We start from the raw sequence: 21,568 nt of genomic DNA, 5'->3' as shown, positions 1-21,568 counted from the left end.
GAATTTTTGTATTAAAAAATATTATTTTAGTCATCATTTTCATGGTTTAAAGTTTATCAATGTTACAAGCATTTTTATTATCAAAGCATTTGATACTAATTTCTTGACTTTCAGATGAATGTAAACAAGGAAAAATATTATTTTAGTCATCATTTTCATGATTTAAAGTTTATCAATGTTACAAGCATTTTTATTATCAAAGCATTTGATACTAATTTCTTGACTTTCAGATGAATGTAAACAAGGAAAAATGACATTTGAAAGAACCAAAAATTTTGTTCACTTATCTAATGATCAGCTACATTTATTTGAAGACAATTTTATTGACGATATTTACTATTTTGTATACTTTTATACATTTCAGAAATTGTAAGACAGTACGATACATAAATGACGTGTATATGTACATATATATATGTGTACACATCTGATGATGCGAGTTTACTGTGGAAGTTGCTTCGAGGATTAACACCCATGTCCATTCAATTATGAAACAATTTCAATTGTGTGAGCACCGAATAACGTAGCGAGCGGTAATAATTAATGTCGAGGATAAATAATTCCAAGTCACGTTGAGCGTTCACGCTCGACTGTGTTGCATAGCGAGTTTAAACTAAATTCAAAGTCTCCGTTGTTTTTACGTTGCTGACGTTAAGTACACCTCTTTTTAATTATGCACGTTTATATACATGTGTATTTATGACTATTTGTTATTGTCATTTTTATTAATATATATATCTGTAATACGTTAAAGTTTCCAATGGGTAAGAATATATGTATACAGAAAACGCATAGCTGCTGATGCGATATAATTTAAATCATACGTCGTGAATAAATGCAAAAGCAGTGTTTTTATTATTTTCGAATAGAATATTCGAAGAAATTCGTTACAAAAAATTTCGATAATACGTTTAATAATTCATAGCTTAAATTTCGTTATTAACGCTTTTGAATGTTTCTTTGCGATAATTAAATGCAGTCTTATTCGAAAGTCATCGAAAATTATAAGGAATTAAATAATATTTGATTTGCAAATATTCCTGAGAATATCCAGAAGCGAAGATAAGGTGATAACCGATTCGTTACTAATGGAAATGCAAATTGAGAGGTCATGCTTAAGGTTCGTTAAATTAAAAGAAATCTACTAATTTTTTTTAATGAATACTTTGAAAACGTTGATTCTTTTATTTTAATTATTTTATTACAAAACATGATTTATCTTTCTTCGAATACGATAGGAAATTTCATCCATTCTCCCTTGTAACTTTTGAAATAATGTTGTATCTCTTGATTCGACGTTACAAAAAAAGTTAGTAAGAGAACAAATATCGCAAAGTAAAACATACGACGAGCGTATTCAAGTAAAGCAATATTGTTCCATAGTTTTTCGTCCATTGTATATATATTTTTTTGCTCTCTTAAATTCAAATTCAATGTGAACTTTTACCAATGTTATACAGATAAACGAACTTTTTTCTTTTATATTTTCATTTGCCAACGGACAAAATTTCATAGTTGAATCATTTAAATAAATATAAGTAACAATGTTAGATTATCGTAACATAATATTTAACCATTCTTTATTTGCACATCATAATTATCATTTTTACGAATAATAAAATAACATTCGAGCAATTATTTCAAATGATTATCACATTATTAAACCATAGAAACTAAATTATTTAATCAATTAATTTTCTCATTCATAAATTAAATTGATACAGGAATTTAATATAATATTGATACGTTTAATGATAAAATCCGACATTTTATGAATTAATTATCAGAATAATAACTTTTCTTTGTATAATTATCAAGTTTTTAGTGAAAAGCAGGTAATTTATTACAACGTGTTAAGGGTTAAGGAGGGTCCACTCGCGAGGTAGAGAGGCACACGTTGCACTAGCCGGAAATGCCTCGAGCGAGCGGAACATCCCTTTCCTGACACGGAGAAACTTTCCAGACATTTTCGTAGCTCTCATCTCGGATACTAAACGCGGCCCACCTTTGCCTACTACGCGCACCCACATAGAGCACCTTGAGACAGACTTAAGCGACAAGCGACTTAATTAAAGCGACCAACGTTACGAAAGAGAGAAACAAGACAACGAAGGAGCAAACAGACGTGCTGACGGCCACTTGTGCTGCTGCTGCTGCTGCACTGCTGCTACTACTACTGCTGACTGCTATTTTATGGTAGTCTACTAGAACGACTCTGTCTCTGTATACTCACTCTTAGCAAAGAAAAGTCGACAGAAAATGTTCGCCCTTTACGTCTACGTAGGTCTCATTTCAACATGTTAGCATTGCGTAACGATGGACTTCCGACACTCTTCCTCAAGAAATTAGTTGATTCTTCTCGTAAACTTTCATCTTTCTCTCGGTCCACCCTTTACTTTTACATTTTATCATCATTGCGCATAATATTTATCGTGGCTTCTTAAGAAACCTTTTATTGTAAAATGAAAGTTTGTCGATAAATTCATTTGATCTTCAAATCAATTCTAGATAATGTAATTATCTTTCATATGTTTTGTTTAACTCTTTAATTACTAGCGTCGACTATATACGGTATATTATTATATATGCACTTTATATTGGAAACTCGTACATGCACAGTGACTGAAAGTGGAACAAACTTTGCCAAAATGAAAGAAAAAGTTTTTTTCTAGGACTTTTAAACCTAGGAAAAAGTTTAGTTGACCCTGTTGCGCCTTTTTTTAATCATTTGTAATGTACTTTGTGACAGGAAAGCATCTTTGGAAGCGTCCCTCGACATCATTCTAATCGATATTTTACTTATTCGACTTGTATTCACATTGTCCTGGGTAGCGCCAGTATCTTAGCTCCTCGACAACGCAAACTCTGATAACCAATGCTTGTGAGAGGCTGTCCTAAAGAAACTAGGTAACGATAGTGTGTGATTCGTTAATTAAGAAGCGCGCTGGCAACGCCGAAATTTTGTGCCTAAAGATATCCGTTACCTTTCTGAAACAAAGATCACTTTGCCGTTAGCCGTCCGTTAGCTCGGGTTGTCATAGATATTAAATATATTCTCTTAATTATAATTAGATTTCTCCGAAGACCGTCTTAGCATCCGGTTAGTAAATTATATTGTAAACTATTCCGAACCAATCGTGATAGTCGTATTAGTTCTTGTTCAATTTATAAATTCATCTAAAGGAAAATACATTCTGCTGTAATTCGACGAGTCTAGTCGTTTAAGTATTAACCGTTATATTTCATTGCTTAGTAATTCTACAAACAAAGTCGTTTGTGTAATTTTACATTAATTAATAATAAATTAGTTTTGTATTAAAATTAGAAGCAATAAGTATTCAGTGTCTCCTGGACCGAGGAAGCTAAGTAAGTTCTTTATCTCCCTCAATTCTTGCTTACTGAAATATTAACATTTCGCAATTTCTTGCATTGGGTCGTCCAACTTTACCCGCCTTGTGTTTGTCTTACGTCTTCGACTGCTAGCTGTGACTGCACGAACGGGCAACAGAATTTTGTTAGTTAAGAAACTAAGTGACGTCCAACTTATTGTTAAATTTTATTAACGTCAAAACTAGAGTCCTGGCAGCCACTGACCTCGACCACGCCAGGTGAAGGATTAAAGGTTATTCTTAAAATAAAAAATCTTATCTCAACTTATTATTCATGCTTATAAAAAACAGTTCAAACGTGAGCGTCGCTGTTCCCCGAAAATTATAATCATTTTTAACATGCATAGTAAAGTTAAATATTCGATTGATTTCTAAATATAAATATGGAATCTTCGTCTGATATTAAGTAGAATTGAATTATGTTTTAAAAAATTTACATAAATAATAAATGTAATAGCTCATGTGAAGAGAATATTGCTATGTGTTTTTCGTCGATGCAGAATTAGAAATATCTATTCAAAGAGCTCTAACAAAGTAAATTTTTTGAATAGATTCTGCACTCTTATTGGCTTTAAATTGTTTGTTGAACTTTTTACCGGATAAATATTAAAAAATTTGCTATAGAAAGGTACAGATTTAGCTTTTATACACGATTTTGTACAATAATGTAGAAACGTATTAGTAAAGACGTTACACTTTTGTCCATTAACTTATTTAATTAAAAATAAATTGAATATAATAAATATAAGTAAATAAAGAAATAATTTAAAAAACAACATTTGTAAACATTCAAATTTTGAAAATTTAACATTTTTTTTAATATTACTTTTTTCTTAATTTTTTTTTAAATTTGTTATTATTATTTCACACGTCATAATACTTATTAATAAACATATAATATTACTTTCAATGATGATGATATTTAAATTACTCTCATATATCCCCACATACTAATTTTCAAAAACATTAAACTGCATTTTTCATTTATTACCACGTTTTGGAAATTTCCGTTCACCTTGTGTCGTATTGAAAACATTAATTATTTTCAGTTTTTTACCATAACATCATTCGTAAATGTATACATGTTTGTAATGCTTTAAACGAATTTTGAAAATTCTATCTTTAATACTTGTAATTTTAAAGTAAAATATATCTACTATTTGAGTAAATGGTATATATAAAAGAAAAAAAGACGTGAAAAATAGTACGATTAAATTAAATAAAAGATTTGTTCGACCGCTATTGGGAAAAGCAAGCGTTTCAACAAACGAGTTTCATTTAATATTTATTTAATATTACCTCACAGCCGTAGTCTCTGGTGAAATGTTTTGTTACGTTAACTACGCGTTATCGGCGTGTTTGGTCATTGATTAAAAATATACAATAAAATCATTATTTATTTTATTTCGTTAAAAAACAAAAACAAAATTTTATCGTGAAATAATAACGAATTGAAAATTTTTTCACGGCTGTTTTAATTTCTATTCTTCGAAGAACGAACAAGGAGTGCCTATAAGCTTAATGATTTCAGAAAATTAACACATTATACGTGACATACTATCTGAAGTCCGAGAACACGCTGCTCTTATATCTTACATTAAAAGTATTTCTTTTTCCTTTTCTTTGATACTCTCGAAGCCGTTATAAAGTTTAAATGACCAACTGACATGGCAGAATCCTTGAATATAACTTTTTATATATTCATTTTGTCGATCGGTGGAGCAGGAGTATAAATGTTTTTCTCTTTCTTTTTATTTCTGATATTTTCTCGACATTATGTACATAACTTCGTGATGTAAACCAGAATCTTTTGTGGCTGATCTTTTTAATAGAATCGGAGAGTATGTTCTACCTCTCGTCCATTACCTTAACTCGAAATAAAGGTTCTTTAACATATTAAACTATATGTCAGTACGCGACACGTTCACTCTGCATTCACAGTGGCATATTATGACAAGAGGTAGCAAGTGCCGCCGTTTGTAAGAGTATAAAATTTGCAACGCTAGGCAAAATGCTTTTGTAGCGGTATTATGCTAACGTAGACAGGAGAAAAAGAGATGGAAATAGATTTTATATCTTTTATATTTGCTGACCTTCTTGACTTCCAAATTTTTACGGCTTATATTCTTTATTGCAATTTGTTTCTTTCTTATTGGCATTGATTCAGATCTCTTAAAAGAAGCAGATTTGTGCTTATGAATTGACAATGCTTGTTCTTTTTTTATATTACTTTTATTTTATTACTTTATTAGCAATTTAATAGCTGATTATAAAAGTTGGTCAAGTAATTAATAATAAGATATACATTATTATAGCATTGATCGATGTTGCATAAAATAAGTGATAAATTTAATCATTTGTATTTAATTTTTCATGGTAATATACTTTTATAATAACTGTCTCAAGTTATTTAAGTTTATTTGGATTAATGATGTAATGGATTAAAAATCCAATCATTGTGTATATAGTATTGTAAGGTTTTTATTTAATAGTGTTGTAAGTTTTTTAATATTTAAAGAAAAGAGAAAAAGAATTATATATATATTTATTTAAACAGATATAATAAATATAATTTTATAAAGTATAATGGAATAGAATTGTAAGTGTTTATGATCTTCTCACTTCCGAATGACTAATTAATTATCGTTGTACTTATTAACATAACATCGCATAATAATTTCCTCATGTGTGTATCGTCTTTGCGTTACATATATATGTACGTCATTCCTTCTATCGTCTATATTCATTTCTTTTCGGCGTCTTCTCCTTAACCTTCCCTTTCTTAGGAGTCCTCATTTCGTATCATCGTGGATAACAATTTATCGTATGATATTTCTGTTTTTAGTCACGTACGCCATAAGCACGTGCACATACACTCATATACACTCTCTCATGCACTTATACTCAAACCATCACAATACGACAAAAAAAGGAACAATATTTCCTTTTTTTACTTTTTTCTTTTTAATATAATTAAAATACATACTTTGTAATTTTGTCTTATCTTTGACTATTTAAAAATTGTTATGAATGATCAATAATCTGTACGATCTTCAATTTATTGTAGGTACGTACATCTTCATTTAATCCACGAAAGAGGAAGAAATTTAAATAATTTTAACCGTTAATTTTTCCTTCAAAGCTTAAGCCGGTAGCAGTGTTAATACGTTATAATTGCAGCATGAGCGTCGGGTCGTTTTTGAAGTGCTGTTTCTACAGTAAAGACTCTTATGTGCATTTACTTTTGCTATAAACATGAAAAGTATTACACAATACAAAAAGGACAATTGAGATTTGTTTCATTAATCGAGCAGGGATTAAAGTAGGTTTTATAATTACAAGGCTTGTTAAAGTACCACTTGTTGTAATTACTTCTTTCAAAGGACAGATATTGAAATATAATAAGGAAAAGTAAACGAATTTTCTCATAATCTGAAATAGAAATTGGTAGTATTTTGTTTAAACTGATCAATGCTAAGAACATGGTAATATAAAAATTGTTGTTGACAGAACAAAATGAGAAATTTTCAAAGATCTTATGTTGAAGAGATGTCAAGTAATCTTGAATTAACGTCATAGGCAAACGTTAAAACTATGTCGATTGCGGTTGTTTAGAAACCAAGCATGTCTTTCTAAAAGATCTCTTTCTCTCTTTTTCTTCGGAAGGAAAATTGTCGGAAGCATTGTAACGCCAAGTTCCGTAAATTCTCGTTTCGTAGAGATCGTGATGTGAAGTGCGGAATGTCGAAGAAAATTGCCCCTCGCAGATAAATCAAATCTCCATGAACTTTGCGAAGAAATTCTCGGAGTTTGAAGTCGAGTTCCTTGAATATTTCTTCGTAAAACTCAAGTACCATTAATTCCACGATGTTTGTAATCTTTTTTCAATGATTTTAATATCAGGATAATATAAAAGATTCAAATATAAGAATATAAGCTACATCACAATTATCGGTATTTTTTTATCAATATTCAATTTGATTAGAAATTTTCCAGATAGTCATTTATACCTGTTAAAATTAATTTTGGTTTATTAAAAAGAAAACTTTGTCATTGGACAAGCTTCTTACTTTTGATATTTCGAGAAGAAAGCATTTCTTGAACGTTTCCCTATCAAATGTAAATCTAACTATAAAAGAAAATGTATACTTATATTCGTCTATAAGTATACATGTGTAAGAAACCTATACAATATGACGAACTTCTGTCTGTTAGTCGATTAAAATCAAATAGTTTTCACATTGATTCGAACCATTTGCTCCTTGTAATTGAATTTATCGACGGTATCGGAGAAAATTACGATCGAAAATACGCAAACTATGTCTTGAATTCGTAAAACTTTTATTAGATATACATATCAAACATACTTACGCCCTATTCGAGATATTTTTTGATCATAGATACCTATATAAAAACAAAAGAAAAAGTTTCTTCCTATTGAAAAACGAAACAATGAACTACAATTAAACGTTGATATAATTTACAGTGTACGTTGTTCCGAGCTTCATTGATGATTTGATTGGAAAAACTAAACTAACAGAGAACATTAAATAAAATTTAGTATATTTTTAAACGTAATATTTATAAATCGTCCGTTGAAATATATATGTTACCGGAATAGTGGAAAATCCGGCAATGATAGCAATACCCCGGCATTGTCCTCAATGCAAAGCGTTTTTTGACAATGTAGGAAACAGTAGAATTTGTACGGACTTTTCTTAGGCATTGAATATAATACTTAGACATTCTATAGAACACCAAATGCTATTTAAGCAATATTGAAAACAATACATTATCGAGCAATAGGCACACACAGACATACACAACCTCCCTCTCCCCACAATCAACACATACCCCGCTCCGACACACAAACACAAAAGCGAGCATGGTGCGGGTTGTTGAGACTGTGCGTGCCGCTAAACTATGCGTACCTCTATAAACTGAAACTTAGTGAATGCTGGTGTGTTATTATGTAGGGCCTACTGTTACTTATCCTAATAGAAGATTATATTACGTTAAGACCGATATTCATGGAGATTTCCATGGAAAATCTGTATATATATATATATATATATTTTATATCTGGTTTTTTATTTTACCGGTTCCTCATTTGTCATTCTCAAGAATTTCTAGGAAATGTGAGAAATATGAATACATTTCCGACTTTGTCAAAAAAGGCTTTGCATTGAGGACAATGCCGGGGTATTGCTAACATTGCCGGATTTCCCACTAGTCCGGTAGCATATACATCTCGTGGATACTGTACTATATTTCAAGACATATTTTTTCTTAAAGAGATTGTACGATCGGAATCGATCGTAACCAAAAATCAATATTTATAATACTCGCCCTAGCCGATAGGGAGTTACTAGACACTAGCGCTCGAACCCCTACCACTCGGATTACGAGTGCGTGCACCCTGTAGGGCCCATTACCAAAGACCCTCGTCCTATTCTTACGCTGGACGCCTACGAGGACACTCGAAGACAACGAGCGAGAGCATTATTAGAAAGACAAAGAATTTACATACTAAGGCGATTATACCTTGCGGTATAATACAGCGACGGTGATGGATCACAGAGGTGATAATACAACGACGGTGGTGGATCACAGAGACGATATTTAACACATACTTACGGTAACGAAAGACAGAGGCGACAATTAATGGTGAAAGATCTTATTTCTATTTCTTTTCAACCGGATTGCCCATCCGGATTAATCGTGACGAGAAGTGGATGATGTGCATAGTTCGTGGTTCATCGTTATTTACTTGTATTTTAATATCAACCAGGGTTTTTATGCCGCAAGGCTTTTCCCTGACGAGCCAATAAAGCATTGCACTTCTATTGGTTCAACCCCGTGTTTTTTATTTTAATTAACATTTTCACCTTCCCCATAATGAGCTTAACCTAATCGCCGGAGGACTCCACACACATGTTGGAGGAATTTTGGTAAATATAGAGATAAAATGTATATTACACTACAAGCATTAGGAAAAGCGTTAAATCGTAATGTAGACTTGAGAAAAATCAATTTAATCAATTTCTCTTTTCCTTTTACCTTTTCCTCGGCATCGTTTCGAGAATAGTAGTCTATTTGCTTGGAAAACGAGATTAAACTCGGCTTCGCGAAGAAAATACCGAGAGGAGAGGGTGAAAAAGAGAGAGAGAGAGAGAGAGTATCAAGGTCGTGTGTATATACGTTTGCAGAGAATATTTTAGGTAGAAAGAGAGGAATGAAAAAAGCGTGAGGAAAGGAGAAAAAAAGAGAGAAAAAGAGAGAGGAAATTAGATGGAGTATATATGGGGGTCTCTTAGAAATATTTTTCGATCCGCCCACTTGACCCATGTGTGCACACGTTCAAGAGGGAAACGACAAGATACGATACCGTCCATAAATTTCCAATGGCTCTCGACTGCTATTCTCAATTTTCTTCTCTCGGAGGCGGTCGTGCGATGACTGAGTCTTTCTTTCTGTTTCAAATACAGAGAGATAGAACAAAAAAGAGGAAACGAGAAGAAAGCCTTGTCGATTTCGTAAAAGAGACTTGTACAAAACCGACTCTGTCCTCTGAGTTTTTTTTCAGTAACGAACTGCTTCTAACATCGATCTCGAGTAAATCGTCGTCGTCGAACGTGTGGATTCGTAGATTGGAGCGGATGATAAAAAGAACGTAAAACTAAAAAAAAAGAAAAAAAGGAAAAGGAGAAACAAAATCGACGTATTTTTCTTTACTTCTTTTTTTTGTTGTTCTTTTTTTTCTTGTTCTTTTTTGTCTTTTACATTATCCTCTCGTTCACGTGATTTCTATTTTTTTTATTCTTATTTTTCTTGCACAGAAACATCCGACACACGTTTCTTAAGATCTACGTTTTACTACTCTATTTATCTTCTTTCTTTCTTTATATTTCTATCTCTGACTTTGGTACAGCAAGAGACGCCTCGTTAAGAAGTCACAAGTCGATTCTCTTTCCATTAGAACGTTGTTCTGACCCATATAGGAACGTCGATCCAATTTCCTGTAGCATTCTTTCGACTTTTGCTTCCGCTTTCTCCAACTCTTTCCCTTTCTCTCTCTTTCTCTGATTTGTATCGTTTTCGTCTATTTCTTTTTTTTTCTTTCTTATTACAGGTTCGTACCAACGAAAAGACACGTAGAAATGGTTACTTTTTCGATAAATCTTGAGAAAATGCATGCTTTATCAATCTTTTCTACCTAATTTGCTCGAAAGTGATATTATTCATTCTTTTAAATAAATATTTCCATTTTTATTATGAAACTTTCCTATAAATCACAATTTTTTTATTAATTCTTCTTTGCGGTAGTTAGGATACTAACTCTTAATCTTTCTCTTTTAACAATAATTATGCTGAAATATCTAGACATTTCATTAATTTATTTTCAAAGATAACGCCTCTCAATTGAAAGTCTTTATTATACACTTTTGAAGTCAGCTTTGTGTTTATTTTGAAACATATGGATTTAAATTATCATTAGTAGTAGTTATGATATATATATCGAGTCGTTGTCGTTAATTTAATCACTAAATTCATGTTGCAAAATATTAACGTAATAATGTTCAATAATACAAGTTTAATACTTTAAATGAATCTTTTGTATTTTACTGTATTTCTGTAATGTAATATTATACCTCCATTACTTGATTTCAACAAACATAAAAAGGAAAGAAATAAAAAGTGATGAATTGAAAAGTTGGATGAAAAAAAGAAAAGATATTTAGATCTAGTAAGTTCTAAATTTTAAAAAATTTTACGTAATTTTGGATAGAAAATTTTTGTTCGATAACAAGCAAAGTATGAACTCCTCTTCGCTGAATTTTTTCAAATTACGTTTAATGCTTCGATATGATTCCCTTGTTAATAAGATTTTTTATTGTATTGATTATTAAGGTTTCAATAATAAAAATCTATAATTACTTACGTGCTAATGAAGGTCGAAAATGAATTGCACGTTGGTAACTCAATATGGCTTCCTCGTAATTCTTTCTGTCTTGTTGCAGAATTCCTCTGAAAAAGAAAAAGAAGACAATTATTAGTGTTGGTCATGATTTTACTTTTTAATTTACAAATGAATAATTATTAATATTTTACTAGTTATATACTGGATCGTGTCAAAATTTTCTTTCCTTTTCTTCGTAAGTTTTTCATGCAGAATATTTTTTATTCTATATACTATTTTATTTATTTATATATAATATAAAGAAAGGTACTAGAATAGATTGTATATAACTTATATTAGTAAAATATCATAAAATAAAAAATATTAGGTATGTAAAACTTACTTCGGAGAAAGCAAAAAACTTTTCGAACGATATAATATTTTCTGAAAATAGAAATAATAACGCGAGTTACAGTTCTATACCGTAAATATTATAGTTTAATGTAGTTGGAGAGAATAACCATCAACCAAAGCTACAGAGATATTAATCTTTTTTTCTCTTGCACGTTGTCGCAAAGAAAATAATGAAAATATCACTTGCCGAGTGGTTACTTATCGGCTGTTAAGTTCATACGTGCAAGAGAATGCTCCATCGTTAATATTTTTCTCGTCTGTACATGCTATCGGAATTGAAATGGGCTTAGATTATAACTCTTTCCTGTAGTTATTTTCCTCCGACCTTGTTCTACGAGATTATTTTTCTTTCATATTTTATTTCTCTCGTGGAACATTTTTATATTCCTCATGTATTATATTTAATATTACAGTTATATTCGATTACGAAACGTTTATTATAAAAATTCAAATGATTTTATTAAATGTATGTATGAATCGTTCAAAGGCCAAATCGATTAGATTTAGAATTGTCTCAAATTTAATTATCAAAACAAGTTAATCAATATATGATTATTAATATTGATAAATAAATTGATTTACTAATTACACTTAATGGCTATTAAACTTAGAACAATTATTGTTGTTGTTTAATAATAAATGATACCACGATATATATTACTTTATCTTTTTTCTTTACTTTTCATTTTTTGAAGTTAATCTATTTGGCATGTGAGTGGTTATTATATAAATATCCATGTTTATAAACGAAAATAAAAAAAAATGAAATAAATATATGACAAATATGTAAATGCAGAGTTGTTACGTTAATTTGTCAAAGTTTCTAGACAAAATCTTTAGTTTTATTATCCCATACAATTTTTAATTTTTTTTTCTCTTTCTCTCTTTTCTTTCTCTCCCTCTCTTTCTCTCCTTCTCTCTCTCTCTCTCTCTCTTTCTCCCTCCCTGTCTCTCTCTATTTCTTTTCCTTTCGCTCTTCATATCACCTTTCGCGTTAGAGCGCGTTGGCGTTATCGTCACGTGAATTCGACGTACTGCCGCGGGCGTCAGAAAAAAAGTTGTACTAACGACACGCTTTGTGAGAATGACGCGTGGTGAATGAAAAAAGAAAGAAAACTACAAAAAGAGAGAAGAAAAAAAGCTTCGCGAAAAAAAGGGACAGAACGAGTTGAAGAGAAACAGAGAGAGAGGGAGAGAGAGAGAGAGACAGCGAGAAAGGGAAGAACCGGACAGACAGGAGGGCGCACAGGATATTTTCTTTTTTTTAGCGCACGAACTGCAAGTGACGAAGAGTTTTCTGTTTGTTAACGAGCCACTACTACTCTGTGTTCGTTAATTTTCAAGATGTAGATTTTCGCGAATAGATTTAGTCAACTTTTTTATTTCATTCCTCTTACTCATTTTCTCATTCTTTCTCTTTCTATATTGTCCATCTTTAATTTTATTCAGATTTTTTTCTTTTTTTTTTATCGTCTTCTAATAATCACTAATTGTATCTCTACATTTTAGTAACTTTGTCTTTTTATCTGTTTTTTTCTCCCTTTATTTCTTCGTTTCTTATTTTCTAATATGTTGCTTTATCTAATATATTTAGAAAGATTTGTATAAGACGTTATAATGCACTACGATGCAGCTAATTCATGGTAGAGTTAAAGAAAAATAAAAAAATATCATTTTTGTGAACATTCCATAAAGTTTTTACTTTCTAAACTGGGTTCGTTGACTTTTTAATCCATGAATAGTTGGAAAACACTTTTGCGTGTACCGTGACCGTATCGTTGTAATTGCAACAGAATTGGATTTAGGTAAAAGAAAAAAAAAGAAAAAAAAACACAAATTATAAAAAGTAATTGGCGAAGCATAAAAAATTAGATGTTATACATAAAAAAATATCTGATAAAGGTAATATTTTTTTGTTACTATTGTTATTATTATATTTACATGATGAACTCGCCACTGGAATTATGTACACGATTTATTGTACAACACGTACAGATTCCTATCTATATGTATATATTTTATGTGGAAAGTTATCGCGTGCAAACGCGCGAGATTACACGAAGGGTGATAAATTCGTTCGATGAAGCTTCGATGACGCATCGAAAACGCACGGACACTCTTCTCTCTTTCTCTCTCTTGTCATTTTGTTTTTAAATTCTATCTACTCGTTTCTAGAAGAGTGTATGTATTTACTGTATGTATTTACTGTAGAGCAAATAAAAACGGGTAATTCAACGAGTTAAGGATCATTTATTTTTAAGATACATCGTAATAGTTATGTTCATCGTTTATCTTAACCATTGCTTATTATTATTGCAAGTAGTATTTCTTGAAGCATCATTTTTCATATATTGGTCTTCAGCCACTTACGAAATAATACTTCTTTTATGTTTAAAAGTTCGCATAAAAGGATATGTCGTAGACAAATAATTGTTATTTTTTCCTATTGTAGAATAATATTATTATATCATATATATATAATAATAATTATTATTATTATTATATTATTGTCATCATAAATCGAGGATCGATTCAACATAAAATTCTTTTCTCTTTCTCGTTAGTCCTGTCCTCTTTAAAAATCGTGATTCTCACGTGCATTACATGTTTTGAGTATTTTATGCATTGACCTTCGATGACAAAGCACGATTTCCAATATTTCTCCCTACAACGTGTTGGTTCGTCGAAAATTTTATCCACGTTCTCTGCATGGAAATGAGAGAAAGAGAAGTGAGGAAGGGGGGAGGAAGGCGAGCGAGAGAGAAAGAGGGCCGTATAAAAAGAGTAAAAGAGGAGAGACAAAAAGGGAATTCCAGTGCACGTGAATCTTTGAAAGAACGAATTGCAAAAAAAAGAACGAGAGAGAAAAAGAAAGAGAGATATGAAAACGTTTCACTTGTGATGATATTCGTCCATTTAGGTGTTACACCAATAAAATACAAAATGGCCGTAAAGCTTTCCCCTTCGTGTCGTGCCATCATGTCATAACGCCGAAACTGATAAACGACAAAGCGATGAAAAACAACGATCTTTCCGCCTTGATCAATTCGCGCATTGAAAAATATTCCATGTTTTAGTTAAATTTTTATTTTGGTTGGAGAAAAAAGAAAACGCGGTTTCAAGTTGCTTTTTAATTTTTGATAGAAGGATGAAGAAATAAAATTGAATATTGAAAAATACGCGTTTGTGGAGTACACATAATTAATAATTATTATATATAAGTGGGTACTGAAAAATTTTTAGCCTAATAAACAATTTGTCTTCAGTTAAATTCATCTTTATTTCTTGGCATAGTTTCAAAACTTTTAGAAAAATATAGGCTCAAAACTGTTTAACCCACTTTCATATTTGTACACGTGTATCTGTACGTATGTGCATATTCGTATATTTAATCGGATAGATAAACTGTGCTTACATATCTTTAATAGAATACTAAAAACGATCTAGAAAGAAGTACTTCAATTGCACCATTTGAAAAATCACAATTTCGACTCTAACTTGACTATTCTAATTAAATTTCTATTAAGTTATATTTTAATCCATTTTGTTTTATTATTGTTACAATTTTCAGGATTAATATATATTATAATACAATACATATATTTTATAAACTAAATATTTAAACATAAATACTTAAAAAATTAACTGCAAATCTATCAAAATTATAATGTTTATTTTCCTAGGTGTTTTTAAAATTCGGGTAATGTATTCTTACATGAACCGTTAATTTACCAAATTTATTAACTTTATAAGATAAAAAGTAAGGAAAATTGATGAAATTACATAAATTGTAATATCATTTATTGTTCAACACTATACAAAATATTGTTATTTAATGTTATTAGATTAATTATTAAGACAATTTATTTTAAATATAAAATAGAAGGGATCAATTTTTTACGTATGTTAGCGTTAAAATTGAACAAAATTCTAAAAGTGAAGTTAATCGTTTTGATTTATTAACAGCTCATAGATCTCATGATAGAATCAAATACTCGGAGTAGTTGAATTGCCAGTTGTTTCTCTAATTAAAATTATAAATGAATTGAAATGAAAATATTCTAGTACGATTGATACATCATGCGAATTACTTTATTAATAACGTTCACGAACGAATGAATAAAAATTCTTCAAAAACTTCTCTGAAAATTTTGATCTTTCATTCTTTTTGAAATCAAACCACGATTGTATTTGTCATCAAATAGCCGGATTAGAAGAAATGCTTCTTAGTTTAAAACTACTCTTCTTCTTCTTCTTCTAAAGTCGACTTCGTCGTGACAATTCACGTAAACTTCAACGACGTGGTGTAAATCAATCGATACGTGTGCTTAGTACTATTTTTGAAAAAGCAGTCTCTCTTCCAGTGGCGACAGCTCGTCGTAAAAATACGGTAGACACTCTCTTTGCGATAAGTTATTGCTGTCGTCGTCCACGTTCATGTCTACGTCATTTTCGTCTTCGTTTTCGTCTTCATTTTAGTCTTAGTTTTAGTCTTAGTCCCTCGTCTTCTTCTTCGTCTTCGTCTTCAACCTTCGTTTTCGTTGAGCCGTGACGTGCATCGAAAGATATAAGCCATGTTTGGCTTATGGATTTCATATAACCCCATTGACATAACGACGTAGAATGATAAATCGTTACTACGACGCGTATATACTTAACGAGTAAACGTCCGAACGGATACGTGCGTTGGAAAAATCTCCCTTTAAATTTTTATATGAATACTACTCGCGCCCGATCGAAATTGACGTTTCTCATGCAAATATTTCAATTAAACAGGAATATTTTTAACAATGGTACATACGCGCCTATATTGCGTTTGATTTTTACGATTTTATCGATGTATTTTATAAAATGAAAGAATAGTTCAACAAAATGAAAGAATCGAAACAATCAAAATAATTACAACATAGATAAATTTATCTAGAACGTCATTTGTCAAAATATTGATATTTTCAATAAATCTATTATATTGTATTAGAAATATTTCAAATATCGTCTAATAACAAGTAACGTTAGTAACCATGTTTATTTCATACTGGAAACTTTAAACATACATACGTTCTATTATTACCGGAGAACAATGCTATTATTTTCTTTTATTTCTCGCAACTAAAAAATTAATAAATATATCTCGTATTTCATTAAAAAAAATTGATATAAATATATATTTTTTTTTATATTGGTACATTATTTCTAGAATAAAATTCAAAATTCAAATTAAAAAGTCGAGGTGGATTGACGGTGAATTTCAACGATATTATATTTGCAATGGACCTTAGATAGATCGAAGAAGATAGGAGCCCGTTCCAGAAATATTTTTGCACAGACTCATCCTTTTTCTCGAGGTCGAAAAGAGAGCTCAAGGCATCGTCCTATAAACTAGGTTTCGATGTAACTTCGGAGCTTATCAGTTCGCCCACGTTATAAGTCGAGACTTTCAAAATTTTCAATGTATACTCTAAAACTTTACTACCTCTCTACTTTCTGTTCTCTATCTTTCTCTTTCTATCCATCTCTCTATGTCTCTTTCTCCTACTTCTCTTACGCTTCCGAAAAATTATTCTAATAAAAGAAAACTCCGACGGTCCTCTTATGTTCTCTCTCTCTCTCTCTCTCTCTCTCTTTGCTTCTTACGAAACAAAACTTTATCTTCTTTTCCCTCTCATGGTTTTCTTTTCATCCTTATATATATTATCTTTCACTTTTAATCTTCTTTATGATTTATTTAATTCTAAAGAGATAATATTTATTATAATGTATTATATTTCATATAATCGTAACCTGATTTTATGAAGAATAATGTAAATGAATTAAAGACTTTCCAATGTTTTTATAATAGTTGATAAAGCAAAGATATCATAAAAATGGAAAAATAATTAGAGATGTCGAAATGATTGGAAAAAATATTATATAACATTACTTTTCTTTTTATCTTTTTCTTGCTTTTAAAATTTTGTAATACCGATCGTTTAACTGTACTCATCTCTATTCAAAAAAGTAATGTTGGTGTTAAAAGTATTGTCATTAAAAAAGAATTACTCCGCAGATGAATTACTTCCTTTCATAACTTCGCAATTTCAGATATATCCGTATTTAAACTTAAAAAAGCCAGATGAGATGATGAAACACGAGAGAATGTAGAATTCCTCGATGCAATGAGAATTCCATATGAACCGATCCCATCGAGAAAAGAGAGTGTGAAAGAGAGAAATAGAGAGAAAAATGAAAAAAATGCTTTTTCATGATTGACACGCCAACAATTCCGATATTCTATGATGAGAATAGCTCGTCTCGATCGTTTTATTTGAAATGCACCCGCATATCTACACGAAATATCTACGTTCGAATAGAACGAATGGAGAGTATCTCTCTCTTTTTTCATAGAATACGGGTAATCAGATTTGTATAGAAAAGTTGGTATCTCATAGATATTTTTAATCATCCTAGATTTATTATCGATCGCTAGATATTGTTTTGTTTTTCCTATGAATTAAGCAGAACATTTTTGTATGAATAAAATAAAATAATAGTGAATATAAAAAATTAATTTAAAAGACATCGTGCACCAAGGGATTAATAATAAAATATTCATAATAATTAAACAATATTTTCTGTGATCAATATAGTTTTATCTCGAAAAATTATTTCATTAACTTGCTTTTCATTTTGTACCTTATCAAAAAGAGGTTAGGAAAAAAAAGAGAGAAAAAACGATTACCTGTCATGTTTCAAGATAAAAATGCGAGCAGATCTCATGGGACAAACATTGCCAGGGGTAAATGTATGTCCACGACACGACTTATCGCTCGTGTCAAAGTGCAAATGAATGCCACCGCGATCATCCACGTACCAATATTAAAGTGCTAATCGATTGATCGCGAAACGCTCGTCTACCATTTTCTATTTTTTTCTTTTTTTTAGTATGCTTTCATTGATAATCTGTTGCTGGTGCTTATAGATTTCGAAAAATACCGAGGTTCCTATGAAAATAAACAAAATCTTTCAAAGTTCTGTTCTACATTATACAAATTGTCAATAAAACATGTTAATCGCTAATTAGTCTGCTAACAGTGAATATAATGTTTGATGTTTCTTTAATTCTTTAAATAAATTCATGTTTTTAGTATATATTATGTATAATACGATTAGATATAATGGAACGCATAGAACAGTAAATGTAATAATTATATTCAGTTATAATATATTCACTCTAGCATATTACATGTGTTTCTTATATCGAACAATCCAACAGCGAGCTAATCAATTTGATGACTATATAATCACATAGAATAATTGCCCAATATGAATAGCGGTAGTAATATTTTAGTTTACCATGAATTATAAATTGTAGCGTACACCTTTTTCTGTGATTAAAATTAAATAATAATATGCGTGGAAAATTACTATTAAATAAATCATACATCGACGGAATAATTTAATTAGATAATTTATGAAACAAATGCATATTAGAGAATATATCGTTATTTCGACAAAGTTGAATATGTTTGCCAGATCAATGCTAAACTCATACTACTAGCTTCTAAGTCAACATTCGTTAATCATTGATTGATAAAGCTACCATTTTACAATCGATGGAACATAGAACGTTTCGATCATAGGTGACTTATCTAATCCCATCAACACCTTTCTCTTCGTCTACACGCAAAGAAAATCAATTATGGTAGTCAATAGCGTTCGCTAGAAACCCGTTTATCGTTTACGGCGTTTGCGGTGTGACGAGCGCCATCGCCATTGTCGACACTGTCAATGTCGCCGTTGGTGAACATTCTGTCAATGAACGTCACCCTTTGCAATCTCGTTCACCTCTCCTTTTAGATTTTCTTTACATTTTTTATTTCATTTAACCGATTAAAAGGAACGTACGAGGAATGTAAAATGTTTGATTTTAAAGTGATGTAAGAGTTGGATTGTGAATAAATATAAAAATTTTTAATAAAAAACTTATTCAATAATCCTTGAATGTACTTGGCTGCAGAATTACGATATAATAATAAATTTAATATACTACAATATCTTATATATATACTTCTCAATTTCTAGAAGTGATAATAATGGAAAAAGACACTAGTTCAAAGATTTTTCAATAATAATATAATCAATATGACAATTAATACAACTTATGGTGATGTTGCTATATATTTGGCTGCTGCTACATTTAATTCATATTACTTTTAAGCCTTTTTTTAATACACTATTTTTAGATTCAATTTTATTATCTGTCCTTTTACTGCGACAATTTTTATATACATAAGATAGAACGTAAGACAGATTATCTCTACAAAATATCTAACAAAGTAATGAAACGTTATTTTTCTATTATTTCTGCTTCAATATTTACTTTATTACAAGTATTACGTAACATTTTGTTCCTAAAAATATATACCAAATAATACAGCAAATAATACAGCAAATAATACAGTAAAAAGTTCCAAGGAAAAATATATAGGATATTTTAAATATAAAAAATAAGAAAAATATATGTGTATGTGTGAAGGAAATAACATTGATTACAAATTTTAAAGTAATGCTTTCCATTTAAATGTTTCCAGCTCAAATATAATCTGAAAATTATACTATCTGGCTTTTTTCTTATCTATAAATTCTCCCTAAAATGTTTAAGGAGTGTCCTTTTTTACGTTTAAATATGATAATTTGTACTCAGTACTGTAATCTACAAAGTTAACTGAGTTTTATAATATTTATACATTCATATACTCCACTTGCTCATGATGAATTCATCTATGCATCATCATTCATGCAATGCTCACTGTTACATAAACACATACACAAATTTCAATAATATTTAAGCGAATTAAATTTTATTACAACTTCGAAAGTTGCGAATATTCCTAAAGAAATATACAATATAATAGAATAAATAAGCACTAAGTTGGAAAAAATATAATCATATACAATTACATAAATAATTTTTCACCGTATTTACCAATCAAATGAATCTATTTTTATATCGCATTGTTAATCTTAATGTATTCATCACATTGACATACATTTTTATGCCATCGTATATTAAACTTTGATATTTGGGAAAGAAAGAAAAAAGTATAATAAGCTTTGAAAGGAAAAGAAGAAGGGAGGATTGGTGTTGGTTGGTAGTGGTTATGAGATGGAAAGGCCTAATAAAAAAGTCCGTAAGACTCCCAGCGGAATTATTGCTCCTTGAATTCCGCTAAATTGGGATTCCGTTAGAAAGCAATTGGCCTGGAAAAAGAAGCTCTCGTCGATAAGAAACGATGGTCCTCGACGAATATGGCTGTGGTCCCGTCTCCCGTGAGAAAGAGAGCAATAGAGAAAAAGAAAGAAAGAGTAGTAAGAGGGAAACGACGTTCGCGTTTTTCACCAAACTCGGCCCTAACCCTCGCGCTTCGCATAGCACTTGGCAAGGTTCCCGTGGAAAAAGCTTGTCGAAACTTTGAACTCGATCGAAGGAATGATCGCGGTAAAATCGGGCGTAAAACTCGCACGAACTGTCCTAGCGAATGTGTGTCCTCGCGTACGTTATGTACCTGTAAACATACATTCATGGATGTATCTATCATATGTATGTAGGTTTAGTCGATGATATTGGAACGATGTTAAATCTTTCGGAGTTTTACATGACGAAGCTGAAATTAAAAGATATATTTAAATTTCGGATTGAAAAGTGTTTGAAGAAAAATCGTATCATAAAACAAAACTATCCTTGCATTGAATTTTTAATATAATATTTAACTCATTGAATGTGTGTGTGTGTGTTTACGCTTTGTCACATTGTTTGTCTTACGAAGATACAGAAACTGACTTTTAAATTAATTTTTACAGAGTGATTGTTGATCTGATTTTGCAT

At 30.6% G+C, this 21,568-nt stretch overlaps 1 protein-coding gene across 2 annotated transcripts in view; it reads right to left on the bottom strand.

The window, feature by feature from the left end:
* Positions 1-21,568, bottom strand: part of LOC122514700 (protein O-mannosyl-transferase TMTC2-like) — a 248,262-nt gene that overhangs the window by 35,539 nt on the left and 191,155 nt on the right. For both annotated transcript variants that reach the window (XM_043631676.1, XM_043631685.1), the window contains exon 6: positions 11,332-11,417. In XM_043631676.1, coding sequence (XP_043487611.1) covers positions 11,332-11,417 — 86 coding nt within the window. The remainder of the gene's footprint in view (positions 1-11,331; positions 11,418-21,568) is intronic.

This window comes from Polistes fuscatus, unplaced genomic scaffold (genome assembly GCF_010416935.1).
Source record: "Polistes fuscatus isolate 324 unplaced genomic scaffold, CU_Pfus_HIC Scaffold1, whole genome shotgun sequence".
Taxonomy (NCBI): Eukaryota; Metazoa; Arthropoda; class Insecta; order Hymenoptera; family Vespidae; genus Polistes; species Polistes fuscatus.
The sequence above is the reverse complement of the archived record's forward strand: the minus strand, read 5'-3'. Positions and strand labels throughout refer to the sequence as shown.